The sequence below is a fragment of the Thunnus thynnus genome, chromosome 15, assembly GCF_963924715.1.
Source record: "Thunnus thynnus chromosome 15, fThuThy2.1, whole genome shotgun sequence".
Lineage (NCBI taxonomy): Eukaryota > Metazoa > Chordata > Actinopteri > Scombriformes > Scombridae > Thunnus > Thunnus thynnus.
The window spans coordinates 17491982-17516211 of NC_089531.1; the positions used below are offsets into that span (position 1 = coordinate 17491982).

The 24230-nt window shown below is 41.7% G+C and overlaps 1 protein-coding gene across 3 annotated transcripts in view; it reads right to left on the reverse strand.

Annotated features, from left to right (window-relative positions):
* The window catches only part of LOC137199039 (potassium voltage-gated channel subfamily KQT member 4), a 49621-nt gene extending 28210 nt beyond the window's left edge, over positions 1-21411 (reverse strand). For 2 of the 3 annotated variants that reach the window (XM_067613116.1, XM_067613113.1), the window contains exon 1: positions 20180-21411. In XM_067613116.1, the coding sequence (XP_067469217.1) occupies positions 20180-20481 (302 nt within the window). In that variant the 5' untranslated portion in view covers positions 20482-21411. The remainder of the gene's footprint in view (positions 1-20179) is intronic. The other variant, XM_067613114.1, reaches the window with a different exon arrangement.
* Positions 21412-24230: the final 2819 nt, after the last annotated feature.

Below are 24230 nucleotides of genomic sequence, written 5' to 3' on the forward strand. Positions count from 1 at the left end.
TTTGGTGTCTGTGGTCGCATTTACGGCCATCACTGCAGTTTCACTTGTGGGAATCTTTTTGAAATAAGTAACAATTATCTTGGAATTCAGGTCATCAGTCCATGAGTATCAGGGAAAGCTGATATTCATTGCAAACAAGATACATTATCCTTCACTTGTTTCGAGAAAAAAAAAAAAAACACTGAGGGCCGCAAATGACATGACAGAACTTATCAAAATGTATTTGCAGGGTAGAAGAATATAATTTGATTGTCTACACAATAATAGCAACACCTCCACAATATAGAGGAATGTGATCCAGTACAAAAGTACCACTAACACCACAATTATTTGTCCTGCTGTTATACAGGTGTTGCTGTTACTGTCTCTACACATTTCATCCTCTCTCTTTGTCTGCCTCATGAGTTGACAAAAGCCTTCTTCCCCACTCATCATTGGCCTTGATTCATTAAATAATTACAATAATTAAACAGCATTTCCATGTTTTTTGACATGCTTATCCTCCAATTTTGTATCTGTGCAGATACACAGAATTATTGTACAACCCATCATGGGATTTTGATTGATTTTTTTTTTTTACCTTCATGCACCGGCAACACACATATGGTGCAATGATTCATGTACCATATTCATTATAGTGAGTGCAGTAATTGACACTGGTGGTTTCTTGTGCCTCACTGACATGACTCTATGCCAATATGTGGTCCGGATGGTTAGCAAGTGAAGAAATATGTCCAGTGTGGTCACATATCTAACCAGTAAATGGAGTGAAATGAAAGTGTAACCACAGAGGACGGATAAATTCATGATGGCTGCACAAGCCTGTGTGTATGTGTGTGTCTGTATTGTCTGTCGAGAACAGAATTAATAGTAATTGCACACAATTTTCTTTGTGATTGGTGGTGCTTTGACCTGGTGGGATGGGGTTTATGACATCAGCACAATTCAGTGTGAAATTGTTAAAATAAATTATAGAAAATGTACGTGATTACAGGGGGAAAAAAAGGTTGGGAAAACGAAACCATGTGTGATTTACACACACAATATTGACATCAGTTGTCTACTAAGCTGGAAGAAATGGTGACCATCATAAAAACCTGGGTGAGCTTATAATTAGACGTAAGCACTGACCCATGTGCTCAAGCTCACACTCCGCTCCACTCTGATTCCTGCTCTTTGCTGCTTATGGACTTGTTGTCAGTGAAGTGTACCATACAGAGTCAGAGATGTGAGAGTGGTTGAGGCAAAGTGCTGAGAGAGCTCTGACATTTAGCTGTGGTATTGTTAGCTCCAGCTAGCCAATTAGCACAGAGTCTACAAACCCTTTAGTAGGTGTATGGGCTGCCACTTTACACACCATTGTGCTTGTGTGACGCTGATATTTCACCATTGAACGAAATTTTCACAGCTTGGATCAGCAGTCTTGGAGGTTGGGGAGGGTCTTTGTTGATTCTAAAGACGGAAAAAGGGAGGCCGAAAATCTAAGCACTTCTTCTACATGTTTTTCTAACTGTATCAAAGTATTTTGCACAAAAACCCTTCAAAGACGCACCAGCAGCAGTTAGGATGCAACCATGTGACTTCTCAGAGGTTTATTGGATGTGAGCCTTCCACCACCCAAAACACACATGTACCCTACACCCCATTACCCCCCTCCTTGACCAGGGCTAGGAGTGAATTTCAGGCCAATCATCATTACTCTGTGACAGGTCTAATTTTGTTACCATGGCAGCGGGGATCTCCAGTGATGGATCACAGAGGGTTGGGGGCAGCTTTAGAGGATTGAGAAACAACAAAAAGAAAGCGGCGGCTGTAACATTTGAACTCAGGGTAATGGGATTGGCCCGGCACTTGAGTCGAGGGGTGTGAGCCAGGGTCATACACAACCCCGGTGGTCAGCGGATCTCGAGAAGCCGACAGGATTTACAGAGGATATAATGTTGTAGTAATGCGAAGGCCACCGTTACTAATACCGAGGTTTGAGATCATTTAAAACACTGTGCGAAAATGACCTATGATCCCATCTGAATAGAGCGGTCCTGCTGTTTGTGCAACACGTGTTGAAGGGCATATATTTTGTGATAATTCTCAAAATTCAATAGTGTTTTTGACAGCAAACAATAGAGACTGGCAATAATGGATTTTTGAGGCTGTTACCAATGTCGATATTTGAGAGTTAAAAATCATTTACTGGCCACCTAAATTCTAAATGACTGCGTTATCTTTGGCTTTTCTTTAGTGCAACTTCTTGTTACTTTCTAAAAAATCTATTTACCTTTTTTTTTTTTTGATAGAGTACAGTTGAGAATCTGACAGGAAATGTGAGGTGAGAGAGAGGAGTTGAAATGCAACAAAGGTCCAAAGCCGGATCCGAACCGGAAACAGCACATCCACATGGCACACATCCCAGACGCCCGGACACCCAAATTTCTTGTTACTTTTCAGCTGACGTACTGTATGTACCAACATCTATATATATATATATACATACATATATATATATCTTGAAGTGAATCTCTGCTGATATGTTGTCCAGCCAGTTTATCAGTCCAGCTCTAGTTTGACAGCCGTCATTTATTGACATGGATGGACTTCCTCACAAACTGATCTGTGCCTTCTCCATCACATCTTTTTCCTGCACCCAACTGCCAAACAAACATTAACTATTTATACATACACATACCCATTGTGCTAACTGGAAAAAAAACATTATTTTAATGGCGTGTAGAGCCCAACAGTAATTTAACAAACAGCATACACACACACAGGCGTAAAACAAACACAGAAACTCTCAAACGCACAAACACACTTGTTCTTTATGTTCTCTGACCAGAGCCGTGCAAGTGTTAAAGTCAACACAGGTACTTTGTTAAAACACAGATCCCTAAAAAACAGCAAACTTTCGCTGCAGCACCACTGCTCTGTTGTCGGATGGTTACCATGGCAGCGACCTCATGACCCTGAGGCTGGAGTTTCTTTTTGATGGAGATTCCTCTGTTGGCATGGGACAGATACGCAGTAGCTGGCGGGGTGTTCCACACTGAGGTCTCGCTATCTGTCCCCTGACATTATCTCTGCTGTTATTTAAGTGAAACACTGGTACTGAGGTCACATCACATGATGGGGCTGCACTGTGTTACTCCTCAGTCCAGCCTGAGTGCTGCTCTGCCTCCCTGTCAGACTACATGTTTGTGTGTCTGTCTTTGTGTAACTGTCAGTGTCTTTATGTTCAATTTTAAGACAGAGTCCAGAGCCATGTGCAGCAGATTACATCACCACCCAGTGAAGCCCTGCATACACCACCATCTTCCACACAAACACACCACACACTCGCATTTCCGTTGCAATTTTCCATAACTGCTCCCGGAGCTGCAGCTACAGTATGGCCACAGACGAAATATGTTAGCCAATTCTGACCATTTAGTGTTGGGGAGCTGTTTGTTTTTTTTGCTTCTTGCACATTGAGCAAGACAGTGGATGAAAGGGCACAGATAACATGGTGTATTTTCTTGTAGGATAAAGGGTACAAATCTGTAAAAACTGTTGACCCTTGTTCGCTTACTGAATGTATTACAGGAAGCATGTTGTCAACGCCTGGACTCTGTTTGCCTTCTGTTTGCCGGAATTTTCGGTCATAAATATCTCATCCATGTACAGTGTGGTGTTATTTTTTTCCTTCTGTCACACACATATCCCCCTGTGGGCTACTAAAAGCATGAAGCAGGATGAAGCGCGTTCGTTAAGTTTACGCATTCTGTCCACTTTCCAAGTCCCTCCTCCATGTTGGATATTCAAAAATAACTCCCACACGAGACTGCAGATGTCAACATTTGGTTTAAACTTATTATGTTCTGCTCCCTGTCATTATATTCTGACCCTCTTCCTTTCTTTCCCACTCTTACTCTAACTCACTTCCTTACTCCTCTGTTTCTTGCCTCTCATCCTCCTCTCTTTAGTGTAGCTGAAGCAGAGCCAGGATCAGATTGGGCCACTTGTGGGCCTCTCAGCCACACCCGCTCCCTCTTTAACTCATTACAACCAATTAGGTGACAGGCGAGGGAGTGGAAGGGCAGATGAGAGCGGAGAGATAATACTGTTCTGAATTATTCATCCGTCTACTGAATCTCACCCTGCTCTCTCACCGCCCAGACCTCTTAGTTCTCCTCTTGGTTGCTATTCTCTGTCTGCTGTCACTTCAATCTCTTTCTTGTCATATTTCTTCTGTCTAAATGCAGCATCCATATTATGGTAATGGAACCAGTTGGTGCACACTATATGATGTCGACATGTGTTGCTGTTTAGACTATGTCCACACTAAGGCTCAGACTGAGTGATAAAACAGGTCAAATATTACCAGACAGCAGTGGAACATCATCCAGCAAGGCCCTGCGGTGACCAATCAAATACATGCAAGCTAACATCCACTGTAGATTACTTGTGAACCATGTGAACAAGGTATTTCTATTTTGTCGTTGCAACAAAGGATAACATAATTATCACTGTGATGATTTTCCAAAGTTCTTACAATCAGTTTTATTTATTTTATTCTATACTTTTATTAATTTTCCCCTTGATCCTCATAACCATGTCTGTATTTTTATTTGATTGTATTTCTCAGTCTCTGTAAAGCACTTTGGTCAACCTTTGTTGTTTTTGAATGTGCTCCATAAATAAATTGACTTGACTTCCTAATATTAACTACTGTTTATTGTTTTTACATCTCATAAGCCTTCAAATTCAAGGATCTTTCACTCAGACTGGACTTCCTAAATTGTATTTAATCATCTTCCTGCTACCAGAAGCAAAAAAGCCCCACCACTGCAACCCCTGGCATTTTTTTTTCTTTTTTGACACAGGGCTGTTTTCGGTCTAAATGAAGATTAAGCTAGCTACGTTTTAAAGCACGTAAAAGCAAGGGTTTTTCATGACAGGAAATTGAGCTTTTCAAAAATATGCTCCACAGTGGTTAAATCTGAAAATGCTGGCCTTGCTGAACAAGCTTTCTGGTCAGCCACTATATGGCATTAAAGTCAGTTAACCAACTTCTAACCCTCACTCATTTTAAATGTCACACAGACGGATGTTTTCATTAACTGTATTATTTTGCCAGACTCATTCACAATGATTATAAAAGGAGATCTTGTTTACCCAATTAACTGGTTATTTCTATGACCACTGATTCAATTACAATTTTATGCTCATTCAATTGTTTGACAAGAGAGACAGAAAAAGATGTAAATGAAAGTAGTAGATGTGAAGTTTGTCTGTATTAAAACACACAGTGAAGTATGTGATGTATGTGACAACAAACTGAAAACACTTGCTGTGTTTGGACCCATGTCATTTTTAGATTTAGACAGCTTAGTGTGGACATAAGGTCAGCTATGTCTGCTACTGTATGTGTATTCCGTACTACTCCACTTGGTTTTATTGGCCCTGTCTGAAGTGCACTCTGGGACACAGGACACAGCTCAGACGTCACAGGACACCACAGGGTCTGGCAGCTGGGGACCAAAATGACCGATTGAGCTCTGATAAGTAGCACAGAGTGAAAGAGAGAGAGTGCTAAGAAGAGACAGAGGGAGAGAGAGAGAGAGAGAGAGAGAGAGAGAGAGAGAGAATAGTACAGTAATAGATGTATAAGAGGGAGGAGGAGAAAGGAGAAGTAGTAATGACCACAAGGCATATCAGTCAGACAGAGAGAGAGAGAGAGAGAGAGAGAGAGAAAGAGAGAGAGATAATGAGAAAAAATAGTGGACAAGAGACAGAAAGAGGTGGCTGAATAATAGATTGGACAGATGGGGGGACAGTGAGACGAGGAGAGCCAGAATGGAAAAGGGAGAGAGATGAGGTATCGTCTGTGAGGTCTCATCACACACTTGCTGACATTGCTTTAATCTCAGGGCCAAGAGGAGACCAGAGGGCCCACCGACACATGCACGCACACACACACACACACACACACACACTTGCAGAGTGAACATGGTTGCTGGTATGTAGGGACATATTTACAGTTTGTGTGTATGGAGCATCGTTAGCGGCTGTGTTATTACAAAGGAAATAAACAAATTAAAAAGTCAGGCAGGACTCCTGCATGACATCAAAACAGGCAAATATGAGGACAGTTTGATGTGGCAGGTTTATGTTTATGTTTGTATTTCACACTTGGCCTTAATACATTTCTGTAGTTTCTACACCAGAACATATTTTAACATAGGTTAAAACCTCTTCTTCATCAATAACCCTTCATTATATTTAATCTCTGTTGTAAAAAAGGACTGAATTAATGTAATGTGACACCAGAGCAGCAACAGAAGCAGCAGTAGACAAAGCAGAAGACGGGGGGCAGGAAGACTTCTGGACAAAGTTTCTCTCCCTCCTCCTCCGCTCATATTGAAGCCTGTTGACATGGAATCACGTCAAGAGATGAGCAACCAAGAGAGACAGTGAATGACAGAGAGGATCAAAATATGAGGAGAAACAGAGGGAGAAGCAGTCCAAAAGAAAAAAAAGACGACCGAATGCAACTAAGAGAGAGAGAGAGCATAGAGTGCTGATTGAAATAGAAATAGATACAAGAGCAGAGAAGCATATGACAGCAACAGGAGCTGCAAACGTAACCATCACACAGGAACAGAGGAAATGACACTGAGATTTAGTGACGCAATTGTGCAAATAAGACATTTTAGAGCAGGAGGGGACAGAACGCAGGAAAAAACAATCTCATGAGAGTGGCAGGCAGCCTGCGTAATTACGGCTGCGTCGTTAACATTTGATTATTGTTTATGCTCTGCCCACAATGCCACTGGCCAGGCATACACACACACGCAATTTCCATAAACCTACACATGCATGAATGCACACACATCTCGCAAATGTGCACACGCCAATCAAGACCTTTTTTGACAGTATGAACACTCAGCCACATGAGCAATGACACGTACACACACACACACGCAGACACACACATATACACACTGCAAAGCGCTTTCTGCAGGCCAGGCAGACCTTATAAATACTGTCCTACATTGTGATTTTGTTTGAGCTCCGTCTCCATGGTGCTGCTTCCTCACATGTTTATAGTGACTGCCGTTATAAATTAAAATGATCTTAACAACACTTAGGCCAGGCTGTGCATGCGGGTGCAACAAGGCAGGGACAACAGGAGAAAGACACAAAGACCTGGGGTAGTCCAGGATATGGAGAGACAAGGGACAGAGAGTGAGAAGAGAGAGTGGAAGAGAAAACAGGGTTCGCTCTAAAAGGTGAGTAAGATGTAAAGCAGCCCTTGCTAAAGGTAGAATGAAAAACCTGCGAGTGTTTTAATGGAGGCAGTTTGTGTGCGTGCATGTATGTCATTATATCCATGTAAACACATCAGGTATGCCTGCACAGTCATGCAGCCTCCTCAACCTGGAATATACTGTATATCTAAGGCATTCACTGAAACCCGCAGGGCACGTGCCTGATGGGGTAAAGTTACAAACACGTGGACAGAAAATAAAATCCAATACCTGAAAAATAAGCAGTCGGAGAGACACAGTCTGATATACAGAGACTGTTTGAGGTTTAACACATCAGAGAGGCTGGCCCATCTAATGTGCAACATAGATGATCAGTCCTCACAGTTCGAATATGTACCTTTGCTTTGTTACTTACATTTAAAAGGCTGATCTGAGTTGAGTTTACAATTCACTGCCTCCTTGTAGCCAAAATCCAATAAATAACCTGCAATAGGATAATATATACTCTAAGATTATATACATTTGGCTAATGTCACAGATTTTGCCCTTTATCATCTCTGAGTATAATTGAGGCAATTGTGGGCAATGATGTAAATCAATGACAGGGACTGCTTAATTGGATTTTATATGATTTTTTGAATCAATGTGATAAAGTACCTTGGTATGTCAGGTATTTTTTTTAAAGTTTCTCAATTAATTTTCCAGGAAATTTACAATATCACAATGTATATCCATATGACGATACAAAATACAATATGATAGAGGATTTTATCCATATGACCCTAATTCGATTGACAATAAATAATTGGAGTTATATTATACTTCATTTAAAGGGGACGTATCATGTATGTTTCCAGGTTTATATGAATATTTAAGGGCTCTGATGGAATATCATTGCGTAATTTTCAGTTAAAAAAACTCCTTAGTTATCTTATACTGGCTCTTTATGCAGCGCCTCAGTTCAGCCTCTGTCTGAAACAGGCCGTTTTAGCTCCTGTCTCTTTAAGGCCCCCCTCCTGATGAGCCCACTCCAGCTTCCAGAAGCTGCATCTCAGCCGACTTCCAGCAGGTCGGGAGGCTACGTCAGCAAACAGTAATAGTAGGATTTCACTTCATTTTCTCGTTCTTTACTCGAAATGTAAACTTATCAAATACATCCGTACATCGCCATCATGAGGAGGAAGTAGAGAAAACATTGCGAACAAAGTGTTTAGAGCAGGCTGAAGCCCTGTCTTTTGACTTTCAGGGAGCATGTTCACCTCAAGTTTTGGACCTTTGACCATGTTTAAAATAAACATCTAACATCATATGAATAACAGAAAATCACAAAAATCATAGGTCCCCTTTAAAACATATAATTAGTCTCTGCCCTCTTTAAAAAGGGCAATTCCTGTAGCTTTTGATCAGATTTATATTACTATCTTGCACCAGTTGCTCCACTTTTCACCTTTGAATTCATCATCACTCTTCCTTGAATCCCTCAGAGTCGTTGTCATGTAGACCAGTTAATGAGATAAGAGAGAGCGTCCTTTCCCACATTTGTATAAACTAGCAAGTTAATTCCTTATCAGCGGTTAGCTGCAGAGTTAGTTTTCACATTATTCAGCATCTGCAGATAATCAGCGGCATGCAGGTGCAGCCACCCATTAGGGCCAGGCCTTAAGTGTGCTGCTGAGAGATAATGGCAGGGCTAAAGCTATTGATTTATTTTCAGCATGCCTTATGGTCTTCGCAGCTGCTGGTGACACACAGACCCAGCTCTAAACATTCTTCAACACTCTAACTCACAAGACCTTGATGAACAGACAGCTCCATGACCACCACATTCACTGAAGTCCTGGATCATGATTTTTTGTAAAAAATAAAAAAATATATAAATAAAAGGTGGCTGTGGATCACGGAGGTTCAGTAAGCAACTGATTGTGTCAACACTAACATACTGAGTTGCCAGGGATTGTAAGTGTACAGAAGGGGACAGGGTGCCCAAGTTGCAGACAGTTCAGTTCAGTTCAGTTCAGCATTTAATAGTGGCATATTCACTGCCAGCAACTGCGCTTTCCAATGGCATGTGACACAATACATTTACAGTTAAAAGAGAGTCAGACATTACTGGCACGGCCGTCTATCGTCACTAAAGTCCTAATTGGCCTGTTTTACATAACTGGTGGGTTACTGGGTTTTGACAGTCCAGTGTAACATTGAGTTAAAGCAGGGCAGAGTGAGAACAAAAGCAGTGGCAGCAGAGGAAAGCATTTCAAGAGAAAGCTCCCAGAGCAGGCAGAGAGGTGTCAAATGAATTTTTTCAGTGAGACAGAGAGAAGATAATGTTGATCACTCAACACAAATCAGGATTGAATGTTTTAACATCAGTAATATCAAACCTAATTTCAACATGCATCTGGTTGTATCTGCATCTGTGTGTATAAATCCACCTTCTGCCAGGACTTCAGGACTTTTCTATTTAAAGAAACAAAATGATCTGTTTTAGAAAACAGGCTCTGACAGTTTCAGTAATTATTCTATAAAAATAAATCAAGCAATACAATGTAATGTATTCATTTTCAATATGGAAACCTTCAAACTGAAGTTATCACACCTCCTCAGCATCACTGCATACGCCAAAATGTGTCTGCAGCTTGGATAATATGTCTCTTGAGAACACTGGGGATACATGGGCAAAAATCCCAGAAAATTAACAAATCCCCCACCTATAGGATTTTGTTTAACTGAATGACTGCTACAAGAAGCTGACATAACAATTTGTCAGTATTTGCAGCTCCTGTAGTAGTACGTCTACTTGAGCAGACTCGCCACCTCTGAAGAAATCGCTGCTGCTGTATATCGCAGAGATATAGAGAGATGAAATAATAACATATAGAGGGGAGCTGGAAGACTGCCTCTAGATTTTCCTGGCTGTGAAAGCAGACCTGAAGTGTTTAGAGGTTCTTGACTCGTCAAAATAAACTCTTGGCATTTCCCTTCGACCCTGCCGGCCAAATGCCACAGGATTCCTGGCCCGCTCCAGCGACAATAACATTACATAAACACAGATTACTGCAGATTAGGGGGTGTCAACACCCCTGCTGATCACCTATCTGCAGGATAATGAAGCAGGACCATTGTCTGTGGCTCAAGGTCTCCGTGAGTGTGTCTGTATGTGTGTGTGTGTGTGTGCGTGAGGTTGCATGTATGCTGAATTTCACCTTAAGCTTTTTTTTTTTTCATGTTTACTGTCAAGTAAATAAATAACAATAGTTTACTTTCCCACCCAATGGTGATAATGTGTGTGCATGTCTTGTTCCTGGCTGAAAGTGAGCACACAAAGCAGGGCTGGATATCGGGAGAAACTTGATTCCTGAATGGCCATCCCAGGACAGACAGTTCCCTCCCCAGGGAGACACATTTTGCCCCAAAAGGAGAAATTAATACAGCAACTAACCTCAACTCTCCCCTCTCTTCAACTCACTACTATTCTTCTCTCTCTGGCATATGCACAAAAATCTCTCGTCCTGCTATAAGCCCTTCCTTCCTTTGAAAGACGATCAGGCTAAGAACGCCTTTTCTTTACATTTTAAGCTACTGTTTCTGTGCATACTGTATGTGCCTGACATAACCTCCCATCTTTTTCTCTCCCTGTTGAGTGGGTCTAAAGAGAACCAAGTCCCTGTTAGCAAGCATCTGCCCTGCTGAAGTGTCCTTGAGCAAGACAGGACAGCTCTACAGCTCTGGGGCTGGAAAGCAGACAGAGAATTTTCCTTGGGATCAACAGAGTATCAAATTATCATCATTATCATTCATCTATAGCAACCGAAATCAAGCTCTCTCTTGCTCTCCTTCCTCTTCCCTCTGCTTTTCCTCTGTGTCACACAACAGCATTAGCAAGTAGCAGATGCTCTACAGATAAATAAAGCCACGGTTCTGGTGTGAGCCAGCGGGGGCAAGCAAGGAGGTTTAAGCAGGTGTAGACAGGCCACCGAAAGAGACAGAGTCAGGACACATGACATGAGACCTTCAGACGGACTGAAGACACTGTGAAGAGACTGTGACACATACAAAGGCCAGGTGTAAGAGACGGGTGGACAGGGGGTTCATGAGTAGAGTTAAAGGAATCAACAATCAGGTTAATGTAACAGTGAGATATGACTATTGTAATTTAATAAAGTAGGTTAAATATTCACCCACTTGCCAGATTAGTGGATACGTTCAGCCAGAAAGAGAATTTCCATTTAGGGAATAATTAATAAAATAAATAAATCTCTTATTATTTAGACATTCCATCTGCAGTCAACTCTCTGGCCTTTAAAGAATGTGCGCTTTTAAAATTAAACTGAATAGCAATGATGCTTTAGGCATATGTTCAAGGGGCGAATTAAAGGACCAGTGTGTAGGATTTAGTGGTATATAGCGGTGAGGTTGTAGATTGCAATCAAATGGCCCTCTCTAGAGCCAGTGTTTGCTTTGACCATTCTGGGCTCCTGTAGAAACATGGTGGTGCAACATGGCAGGCTCCGTGGAAGAGGACCCGCTCCCTATGTAGATATAAAGGGCTCATTGTAAGGTAACGATAACACAATGATTCTTATTTTCAGGTGATTATACTCTAATTAAAACGTACTTATGAATATCATATTCTATTTCTGCTGATTGATCTCCCTAAATCTTACACACTGGTCCTTTAAGGTACAGATCTCTGAAATGACTTCCAATATGCTTTTGCCCCCCTTTAAATATTGTATTTTATCACCATTGAACTGCTGCCCCCTCGGGAAGCACAGCAATACCATATAAAGATAACTTGACTCAATCCTGACCTCATGCCTGTTTCCAAAACTGTGTCTTTAAAGTCCTCAAAAACACAAGTCAGCCAGAGTCCTACAAAACAATCTTCTCTGAGTTCCTGCCCAATCCAGTTACTCTGGCCTTAATCTCATTAGCAGCTCGACTGGATGTTAGTTCCTCCCTCACTCAAATCAAAGGAAATGCCAAAGATACTCCATCACAGAAACATTACTGGAGCGGTAGTGTTAGTGTGTCTTTACAGTAGACTAAATACTATTTGAAGACATTCTTTGAAGATATATTTAAGAGCTTTTAAGGCAGAAATTCATAACAATTCAGCAATTGTTGAAAACAATTTAAGGTAGTCTAACTCCTAAAACCAAAGTCAGCACAGCTCTTGCAAATATACCCAAATCTGTTTTCAGTTTTGGACTTTTTCTCTAATCTTTGATTTTTGGTGAAATATTGATCATTTGAACATTTATTGAAATGAAACCATGTGAGAAGTTTAGAGGGAAAAATCACTATTTGGTGGAGCTGTTAACAGCTCATAGACATCTGAAACGTGACCCCAACTACACACTGCCTTTTGTCAGACGTCAAAAGCCAAAAAGGTTGGAAACCACTGGTTTCATCTTTAACAATGTGTTGTATTTTAAAAGCTTGTTATATTATTCATTTTGTCAAATCTTCATCTGAAAAGTAACTTCAGCTGTCAAAGAAATGTAGTGGAGAAGAAAGTACAGTATTTCTCTCTGAAATGTAGTGGAGTGGAAATATAAAGTAGCGGAAGTAAGTAGTGGAACGTCCTATCTGACGAGATGAAGAGCTGCAGTTCCATCAGTAAGTTTAAAACCAAATTAAAAAGTCTGCTAAAAGCTACTCAGCTCTGTAACCACTGACTCTTAATTTTATCTCATGAACACAAATAACCTTACTTTTAATTTGACAAGCTTACATTAGTAATTAGTAGTTGACATTGTGGGTGTAAGTGGTGCTCTATTGAGTGTAGCTTTGCATTTTGTTTTATGTGTTGTGTTTGTTTTTTGCTTTGTACTGTTTGTTATTGTGCTGTTATATGTTTTAATTGTGACCTGCCGAAGGGACTGCAGATGAAAATTAGCTATAAGCTAACTCTGGTACAGTCCATCAAATGGTAACATTTATGTTTAACACTGCACATGGTCCCAATAAATAAGACAAAAATAAAACAGCAATCAAGTTAAGTACCTAAAAATTGTACTTAAGTACAGTACTTGAGTAAATGTACGTAGTTACTTTCCACTACTGGTAACTTGTGCGTATGTGTCAGCATTATAATTTATTTATGTGTATTTAATATCTTTGTAAATTGAACATCTTTGCATTTTGGACAGTTGGTTGGACGAAACTATACATTCAAAGACATGACCTTGGGCTCTGGGAACATACTGTATGTTAGGAATTTTTCACCATTTCATGGCGTGTTATTTAATAAACAATTTATGAATTATTAAGAAAAATAATCAACAGATTGAATGAATATAATCAGCTCTATTTATCCTCAACACTGTTCTCAGGGAAGCGAATCCTCATACTCTTTTACAGAAAGAGTCTTTTTCAGAAAAGAGTCCAGCCAATCAGACCTGGGTCGGAGAAAGACAGATAGAGCGGTAGTGAGGGAGGGGAAGTCAATTAGACAGAGGAGTACGGTAAATGAGGGATGATATTCCCACTTAGGAGGGAAGAGAAGAAGGGAATGATAGGGGAGAGAGAGAGAGAGTGAAGGAAAAGCATTTGGGTCATAAAAGATTCTTAATGGAGCAGAATTTACACAACCTGCTGAGGTGAACAGATAAAAAAAACAGCAGCGGTAAATGAACAACAAGCATCCAATCTGCAGTCCTGAGCAGGTTAAAACCCCACACAAAGTGCCGAGTGGCTTTCTCCCTTCACCATTTTATGGTGCTACTTCCCCACCCCACTCTTCTTTCTCTCCTACTTAGTCATCAATAAAAACACATTCATGTGCTGACTAAAAAGGCAAGCAACAAAACAAAAAGCTATTTTCTGACACTACTCAGACCATAAATAATAAAAAAAAAAAAAGGTCCAACACCAAATGCGTCAGTGGTTTTTGGAGGATGCCAGAGGGGGGAAATTTTAGTGGATTTTGTGTCGCGTGGTTGAAAACACGGAAAAGCAGACCGGACTGTTTCCATGACCCAGGTGAGAAAGCAGATTAGCAGGTTCAAACTAGGTTCTGAGGGAAGGCAAAATGCAAGAACAGACAGTATAGAGGAAACACACTCAATCAACAACCTGTCCGACCTAAACGAGTTTAATAATGTCAGAAAGGCAATTTACCTTTAATGAAAAGCTTGCAAAATGAATTCTGTGTACAGCACTGTTAGCATAAAAGATGTGTGGAGAATGAAGTATCGCCATATAGAAATTTCAAAACCTCTTTGACCAAACTATAAGCGGGCAGGTTAAGGAGAGCATAAGGCTGCAAGTCCTGTTGTGGGTATCTCCCTCCACATCTATAAATAATGTTGCTTTAGGCTCAAGCTTTCATAAACAGACACCATCACCGGTGCCCGTGCCATAAAAGGTTAAAGTGAAAGGATTCCTACACACAAAGGAGACTGAAGGGTTTATATGGCAAAGATTTATCTGGCATGAGAAATGTACTTTGGAAGCTGCTGTTTCAATTCAGAAATCAAAGGGAGGGAGAAAGAAGACTAATGATAACTGAGTAATTTCTTTAAAAGCATTAACAATGCATTATTAAAAGCTGTAACTGATTTGAAAGCACTAAAGCGTTCTCTTTGACCTTAAATGATTGCACGGCGATGTTGTGTATAACTGTATTTGTTTAAGTTTACTTCCAACATCAAAGCAGCGGAGGCCAGCATATCCTGACTGTTAGTCCCGTACCGGTAAAGCTCCAAGAGCATTTTATAGTTCACTTTCTGTTATGCAACTCGATAAGGTGTCCTTTGTTAGATCATCTCTTCCTGGCAAACTCCAGTTTGTAACGCAGGCTTTCTGTTATAAATCTGTAGTCTCCAAGATGAGATAACCCTGATGACATTACTATGGCATCACCAGGACTTGACAAAGCTCCTCCAGAGCCACAGATATTATACAGCAGTTTTCACAGCCTGAGTCGGAATAATGATGACTATTAAATTAGTGTTAGATTCATAGAGTCGCCCTTTAACTACAACAGACAGCTACATGATATTCTGGAAAACAAAGTTGCTAAATTCTCAATTAGCCTGCCCGGAGGTTTAATATAAAGCACCTCATAAAACAACTACTTGATACTGGTGCTGATGATACTGTAAGAATCTAACTAATCTAACTCCACATTACTCCCATTTATAATTATGCCCCATGTCTCTGCTCCTGCTTTGTAAGACATCAATAATACATGGCCGGTATATTTTCACCCTCCTTAGGACCAATCAATCACTCTGGCTGGTCAGTACTCGTCTTGACTGCTTTTCCTGTCCATCCACATGCATTATTACTGTATATTCAGGCTGGGGTCCAGCGGAATGCTGTACCAAGCCAGAGACTAAGATGGCAGCCGAAGCCAAGATCAAGACTTTCAACTGTGTTGGTATTAGTTGGCACCAGGTCATGTGACCTGATCGGAGACAAGTAACCCAATTTTAGACTATGAGTTCCACAGCCCCAAAGGACCCCTGCTGGGATGAATTATTATGGTCTATATGTGATGGTCTATATGTGGCACTGACAAGTATATGGTGGAAATGGATGAGGGGTCAAAGTTGAGGGGAAACACTGAAACTGATCCTTCTGACTGTTGTCGGTCATCTGCCAAGCTCATGGGGCTTGTGGTTTTCACACAGACGCTCCGCATGCATAAACACACACTCACAGATGACAGAACTATAAGTAGAGCTGAAACGATCAGTTGATTTATCAATTAGTCAAATGACAGAAAATGAATCTGCAACTACTTTGATAATGGATTAATCATTTTATCATTATCAGGCAAAAATGCCAGTTATTCACGGCTTTTCTCTGTTTCACATCATTGTAAACTTAATCTTTGGGTTTTAAACTGTCATTCAGACAAAAAAAAAACATTTGAAGATATTTTCACAGTTTTTATAGACTAAATTATTCAGTTAATCAAAAAAATGATTAACAGATTACTCAGTAATAAAAAATAATCATTAGTAGCAGCCCTATACAATAGCTCCTCAAAAACACACACAGACACTGTTTACACCTGATTCATACTTAAGTTCTTGAAGTGCAACACGAAATGTTTTTTCATGAGGTATAAGTCTCAACTATGCAGATTCTTGAAACCGTTCACACTTTCTAACAAGCTAAACGTTCTTGCAGGGCCGCTGGTGTTTGTACAAACTTGAAGGACTGCAATTGTCAGTGCTTAACTGGCTCAAAGACGCAGATAAGCCCTCCTGCTAGCACTGCAGTTTTTAAAGCAGGTGAAACAAAGAAACAGGACTCAAATGTGACAAAGAGGTCTTGAGCTTTTACTGTGAGTGAGTGAAGGGACAAGAGACACTTAACATTTCAAACCGGCCACCCACCATTTAAATCAGAGCCTTAGCGAACGCAAGAACCGGTGTCTAAGCAACCGATCGGGTTGGCGAGCAGAGGAATTCTTTGTAGCTGGCCGTTTTTCACAGATATGATTAACTTTACTGGGAAACTATTGTCTCTTTTAACAAGTCTCTGTGTCCTCATCCCTCCCTGTTTTCTTGGTAGTGTAGAAAACAAGGCTTTTGGTTGAGACTGTTCACGTTTCTACTAACTACCACCAGAGGAGAGGAGAGAAGAGGAGAGGAGAGGGAAGGATTGGGGAGGGGAGGGGAGGGGAGGGGAGGGGAGGGGAGGAGAGGAGAGGAGAGGAGAGGAGAGGAGAGGAGAAGAAAGGAGAGGAGAGGAGAGAAGAGGAACTAAATGCAAGCTCTGAATTAGCATACAGCTGTTACACTTGCAGCAGAGAGTGTTTGAAGAAGTGTCTCATCCACAGGAAACATTAAAATGTGAAACAGTTCACAGTATTGTAATCTGAGCCGTTCAGGAGGCAGGATGTTAAAGTTACCCTAAGACCTTTATCTAAGAAGGAAATCTGTCTCTGTGGGGATGCATCTTCTGTGCAGCTGTGGCAGCAACGCCGAGGGTTAAGCGTGGGGGGTGTGGTAGGACTTAAGTGGGTGCCCGTGGAGAGACATTACAGTAGAGAGCTACTTCACCCCTTTTCCATACACACTCCAACACACACCTGCAAAGAGAGGCTCTCTAGAAGCAACGCATCTGCTCCAGCGTCCCCAGTTACAATCCAGGACTAATTAAAGGATCACAGGAAGTTAGCGGCAGCCATACACAGCAGTGTATGGCTCAATGTAATTACAACAGATCAACGCCGCTTTAATTGAGCTTCAATGTACAATGAATTTACCTCACACATGCTACAGTTCTCAGCGTGGTGAGCGACTTACATGTAATTAATCAAAACAAATGCACAGCTCAGGGTGATACAGTATCAAGGGAATGATGCACTCAGCTAGACATATGTGCACCCGACGTATTTCATATCAACGAGCAAGCACAAAAGTCTAGCTAAGGTTTTAGTGTCAGGTATATTCTGCCAGCTTTGGAGACAGCGGCATAGAACAATCCATCACAGGAGCTTCTCACTTCAAAAGTCAGTCCAGCTCCATCTTTGAGGCCGTGGTATCTGAAACGTGATCTGGCCACCTCCGAGCGCCTGCTCTGCCGTCCTAACAGAGAAATAACAACAATGGCAGAGCTGCCATCCACGCCTGCCATCCAGTAATGTCAGGGAGAATGCCACCAGCAGCTACCCTGCAAAGGCCACATAGCTCTTAATGAGGAACACAGTACATGACATGTAGCTCTGTGTGTGCTGAGCGTTCGTGTCGAGGGAATAGAAAAGAAAGAAGTGAAAGAGGTGAAGGACAAAGTGAGACTACAGTTGCATGCTGGTCTGTCACGATAATTATGTTATCGACTTATCGTATGATAACATAATTATCGGCATTATCATGTCTGTATATCGACTTATCGTACGATATATGACCTTGATCATTTTTGCTGTCCTCGATACTACTCATTGTGTTTACATGCTTGTTTGTTTACATAAGAATGTCACCAACATGATACCAGAATAAACATCATAACTTATTGTTTGTGGTCTATCTATTTGAGACAAATGATCTGTCTACTTATTTCAGCAGGTTGTTTCCGGAAGGTTTCAGCATTTTGATAAAATCCACTTTTCTCTCCTGCTGTTAAAATTAAAAAAGGGGAAGGCGGCGCGTGAGTCTGAAGGGCAGATCACCTACACTCTGCATTAGCGGCTGATAGGCTAGTCATGTCATATTGGCTAAGTAAGTAGTCACCGCCATTGCTCGCTGTGCACGTCCCGAGGGGGAATACAGTGCAAGTGCAAGTGAGCGGCGCCGCTTATATGGCATTATTCGTGAATAATTTTAACGCAAGCGTAAAGCACCCTCTGATCCCCCCGCCCATGTTGCCCCGGTCCCTCCCCGCCACCATTACTGCCCGGCCACTTCCATGTTTACGATGTCGGAGGGAGGGAGCCGTGTGCAATCCCGACTAACCTTGCATGTCATGGGAAAGATTTTTTTCACATTCCAATCCCAATGTCAGAATATTCTGAAAAAAAGTTCATTGCTCTTTAAAAGGATGTACATGCATTATTATGCTATTATATTATCATTATATCAGTGGCATAAAATTGTCTTAAAATGGCAATAATATCGTTTATCGCAATTATTTCTGGGACAATATATTGTCCAACAAAAGAAGTTATTGTGACAGGCCTAGTGCCGACAGTATATGATGAGAATGCATATGAGAGTTGCGGCTCTACAGTGGGATTTCCCTCTGATATAAACACATGATGGCATTGGCAGAGAGACAGCTGTACTTGTCTAAACAACGACACAGAAAGCCAAGGAGCTCCCACACATAATGCTCTGTCTACTATGTACCAGACACAGACACAGCTGCAAGACTGCTGCTGCACAACTGTCCCGGGCTTCACATAAAAGAAACTGAAATACGCACTGAGTGAACTTTGACTTTTAATGGGACACAAAGGCCTGCAATGTGCACCATGCTTTTTGTGAACTAAATTTGAATCTCTAACAGGTTCACAATCAACCCACTAACAATTCTGTTCAGTTTTACTGTGTTGATAGCCGTGTTTTATACCCTGGTGATTGCTGTATGTTTCAAATATAACTCCTAAGCTGTTGGTCTGTCAGGGGGGAGCACGCACTGCTACTAGTGAGCTCATACTATTCATACTATTCCAGGGTTTACATGTTGTTTATGTTATAAAATATATGGCACAAGGTACTTTGAAGCCCTGACAAAGTACTTTCTGCAGTGGGGAAGAGTTGCATTAGTTTGAGCTCTGTTTGCTGCATGTGTTTAATTGGTAAGATTTTGCTGACAAGTCATGGGCATCTATGCATCATTTACCTGTCAGAAAAATCTTACAACAAGAAGTCCAGTCAGAATAAAGTTACTTTAACCACACGTATAATTAATCAGTGATGTCTTCTTTTTAATTTACTGCCATTAAAAACCTACAGCCTCTATTATTCTAACTCATTAGTCAAGCATGCCAGTTCATAAAAAAAGCAAAAACTTACTGAATAGTATTTCAAAAGTGTGACTATCAGCAAGCATCAAAACTGTTTACAGGGGGACTTTGGTTTAAAAAATGACAATTACCCCCTGTGGATTTGGATAAATTCAATTTAATATCCAACGTCCTCTCGATGATTTAATCAGACAGAGACAAGGGGAAATTGAACAGTGGACCCCGTGTTGAGATGATGTATGGCATATGGCCGAGCTAATTGCCGCATAAGCAACTCTGCTTGGTTAATTGGAAAATTCATCAAAGGACTGCCGGCGTATAGTGATCAAAACACGAGTGAAAACAAGTCAGAGTTGCCTGTCTAGTAGCATGTGGCTGCGCGCTCTAACTTTACGAGGCTTTAAAAACTTATTAAAACAAAACAGAAAATAGCAGAATGCTGAGTTTTTGCTCAATTTTGTGTCACTTAGGCTACAGATAAAAACAACAATGATGTTAAACTTACATGAATGCATGGTAGATGAATGCCCATCCTCTTGGTCTTTCCAGCACGTTGTACAGGCAGTTTTGCAACTTTCTGAAGCGTTTGCTTGTGGCGGACGCGTTGGCCCGGGGTCCGGGCGGCCCGGGCAGCGGGGTGCCCAGCAGCCCTGTGCGGTGAGACGGGTGTCCGCGCTCCGGGGTGGACGGCTCGCTTCTCTCCGTGTGGACAGCGGTGAGAGCCACGAACTCTACCCGCCTGTCGTCGTTCGGAGCAGGGGGCACCAGCATTCTGATGCCGCCGTTGTTTGACGGACTTCCTAACATCTTCAGGCCGACGCGATTTAACTACATATGATTTGACACTTTTCACTGGGTCATCCGCAGGAGCGCAGAGCAAAGTTGTGACCGAGTCATAGTCCGGTTTGTCTCGGCTATAAAGTGGACTTAAACCAGTCAACTTCTAAAACACATGAGTAAATGTCATCCCTGCTATTTTTTCCGGTCTCGGTTTGGTTTGTTAAGATGTAAAAGTTATCTGTAAATCAAGACACGGTCGCCAAAGAAACGATATACAATAATTGGCCAAGTGCGTCGCGTTGAAACGTGACCTTCAGCGATCATTGTTAAGAGTCAGATATGAGAGGTAATCAGCTGGGTGCAGAGAAGTAATTACACATGCACCAACTCCAAGAAAACAATGAAGTTGAGCTGCTAACGACCTGCCATCACTTTGAAGAAATGATAGCACAAACTGGCCCCTATTAAGCATTAAATCTATTACCATAAATACACTTTAAGCGTGCAGTTATAAACCACTAAACAAGGCTACAAAGCAAGCGAGCGCAATGTGGGTCCACGTTATCTAAACCAACTATATCCAACTATAGTAAGCAGCATTCTTTCATTAAGTTCGTCTTAGCTGTTTCTACAGTTTTAAACTGGCAGACTGAGACTCGCAACAGCCGCTAACATCAGCCTGCTCTCCCCTCCGTGTGCGTCTCTCTGGTCCAGCGCTCCGCTCCGGCAGGCGGGGTGGAGCGCGCAGAAGTGAAGACCATCAGTATGATGTCAAGAATCGCCAGCGACCAACTCTAAAACTCTGTACAAAGGCCAGGAATAAAAAAACGCCTGCTGATGTTTGCATCTGGTTTGTAAAAGCTTGCAAAGACGGAAAAACCCCTCTGTGGCGAGCTGACGTGCAGAAACAGAAGCGCTGGCGAGAGGCGAGGACTCTGCGCACGGGATGGGTATGAGCATGGGATGCACGCAGTGGCGGGGAGAGAGAGACCGGACAGTGGTTTTCTTGTTTATGAGTCTGTTCCGGAAGAATGAAATATCTCTGGTCGATCTACTAAGTTTGATAGGAGCTGCTGATGATGCATATGTGTCTAAATGCTGTATAATCATTATGAAATGATCCAAGGAGAAGTTTATAAGTATCAAATTGCACCGGATACTTTCTCTGAGTCATTAGGGAAACCCAAACATGCTTTTTTTTTTCAATGACCAGAGCGTGAGATAACAACTTTCCTTTGCTCTGAAATGAAAAGGCCACTTGTGTTTATTGTGGGAGGGGGCTTAAATCCATGGCTACAGGAGTGAAGGACAGGTGCTGGGGGACACAGCGACACTAACCACAGCCTCCTCAGTAGACAGAGCTTTCTAAATCTATGACTGTGACACACACTGGCCTGCGGTTATGACATAAATACTGAGGGTTATGGAGCACAGTGCCCCTGTAGAGAGATCACCTGTCCGAGGGCCTCCGGGGAATGCATTGTGAGAGGTGGTCCCCAAACTCCTGCTGGCCTCACTGTATCATCTAACCACCAGATGTGACATCAGCAAAATGCCAGGCTAACTAACAATGATCTATTTCTTTGAACATACAATATCTGTGTTCAGCTAAAACAGAAGCACCAGGTCATCTGTTAACTTGGATGTGCTGGAAGTTAAATTCCACAGGAGTGGAGAGGTTCTGCAAAACAAAGAAGAACAAACCTGCAGAACCTCATCACTCACATGTCCAGTCCCCCACTGAAGTGCGCACTCCTCAGTGACAATATTACTAAATTACTATATTATTATATTATTAAAATGTATATTACTGCCTGCATCAAATAGAGAAACTGACTGTGTAGCGCTGACATGCATTTGGCATTATACAAGTTTTAAAGTGTTCCATAACAACAGCAGAGGGAGGTTACTCATGCTGACTATGTGCGCTCCTGCCCATTGTGGCTGCCGCAGTTTATGGAACATGCAGGTCTGTGGAATGACATGTGGGAATGTGGCTGGAGTCTCTCACAAGTCACAAATCTAGACATTATTCCCAGGGCTCACTCCTATTGCATAACTTAACATCACTAATCCTTAACTCTTTACTTAGTATCACATATATAGACTGATGGATGAGTGTTGGCTATGAAATGGAATGAACTGTTGACAGCTGTACTGTGTTAATACAGATGAATCAGTCTGAAATGTTATGTGACTTTTTCCAAATGGATCTTGTGTCTTTAAAGAGCAGAATGCATGTTGCCAGATTTTAGCTTGTTTGCGTTTAGAAAGAGCAAGAGTTTAATAGACTTTATGGCTGCAGCTGACAATTATTTACATTATTCCTTAATCAAGTCAAGTATTTTTTCAATTTATCAATTAACCGTTTAGTCTATAAAAGGTCAGAAAATTGGCAAAAAATGCCCATCAAAATTTCCCAAGGCCTAAGGCTAAACTGCTTGTTTTGTCTGACCAACAGTCCAAAAACAGTTTTATATCATGGTGAATATAGAAAGCAGCAATAACCCCACATTTGAGAAACTGGGACCTGGTGTTGACTTAAACAAATAATCGATTATCAGAATTGTTATGCAAGAGTCCTGGTTGCCATTCAACTTTTTAAAGACACAATCTGTAATCCGCTCTTATAATTCAGTGTTTTGGCCCTAGCCTGGTTCCAGATATCTAAATTGCTGCCTACATTTCAACTTCAGTGTTTTCAATAACAAAATGGCAATTCAGTCTGATTATCAGGCTTCAAATGAGATCATTGGAACATTGGATTGGCTACCACTCCTAAACTGATTGATGGTTCTTTTAACACAGAGCCAGCAACTAAGTCCACCAGCATCACTTTCTGCTACTGTAACAAGTCTGTTGACTTCAGTGGTATTTGGAAATACAAACAGAATTACATTTGTGATCATGATCGGTTGTCAAGCGCATAAAATGGTAATATTTCATTTATAAATGTAATACTTTCAATTATAAGTGAATTTAGCTCTTTATATGGTGGAAAAATTAAGGATTAGGCCTTCCAGAAGGGCAAAGCTGAAATGTACACCTCCCACAGGTGTTGGCAAAGGTGTAACAGATATTTCTGTCCTCTTAAAAAATGAGTGTAGATATGAATGATAGAAAGGTAAAGGGCAGGGGAATCTAATTTGGGAAGGGGGTCATCTAACAGTAGAGTCCTGTGGACCCTAACCACCCTGCAATGAGAGGATGAAGTACAATCAAAACATCAACACAACGGCATCCTGTGGATCTCCCGCTACAACTCTCTCTCTGTTAGCCTGGTTTCCTTTCCTCCCCTGGCTTCCCTTGCCTTCCCTCCTCCCTCTCCGTCTCTCACCAGTCCACACCGAGCCAGGGGGGCGACAAAGGAGGAAGGTGTCGATGGATAGGTCGGCCCTGCTCGTAGCCTCAGGGATTTACATCAAAGTTTCACAGAGGCAAAGCCGTGCAACCCCGCTCTCTGTTATAGTACCAGCCCTGCTGCAGTGTTACTTTCATCCAGTAATCAACACTTGCAGCTGGGCTGAGGATCCAACGTGGGCTCTGGGCTAAAGGCCACCCCATGACAACATACAACAGCTGAGCAAGGTCAGACTGTAAACTGTGAATGTGGAAAGACCATAAGGAGGAGCTCACCTCCATAGATCTCACACACTCATACAAACATTTAAAAACTCGTCAACAACTCTTGTATGAGGGTGGAATTACAGTCGGGGATGGCCCAGGGTGGACTACAGGGGCCCAGTGTTAAGAGGCGGCTGTTGTGTTCCCTTTAC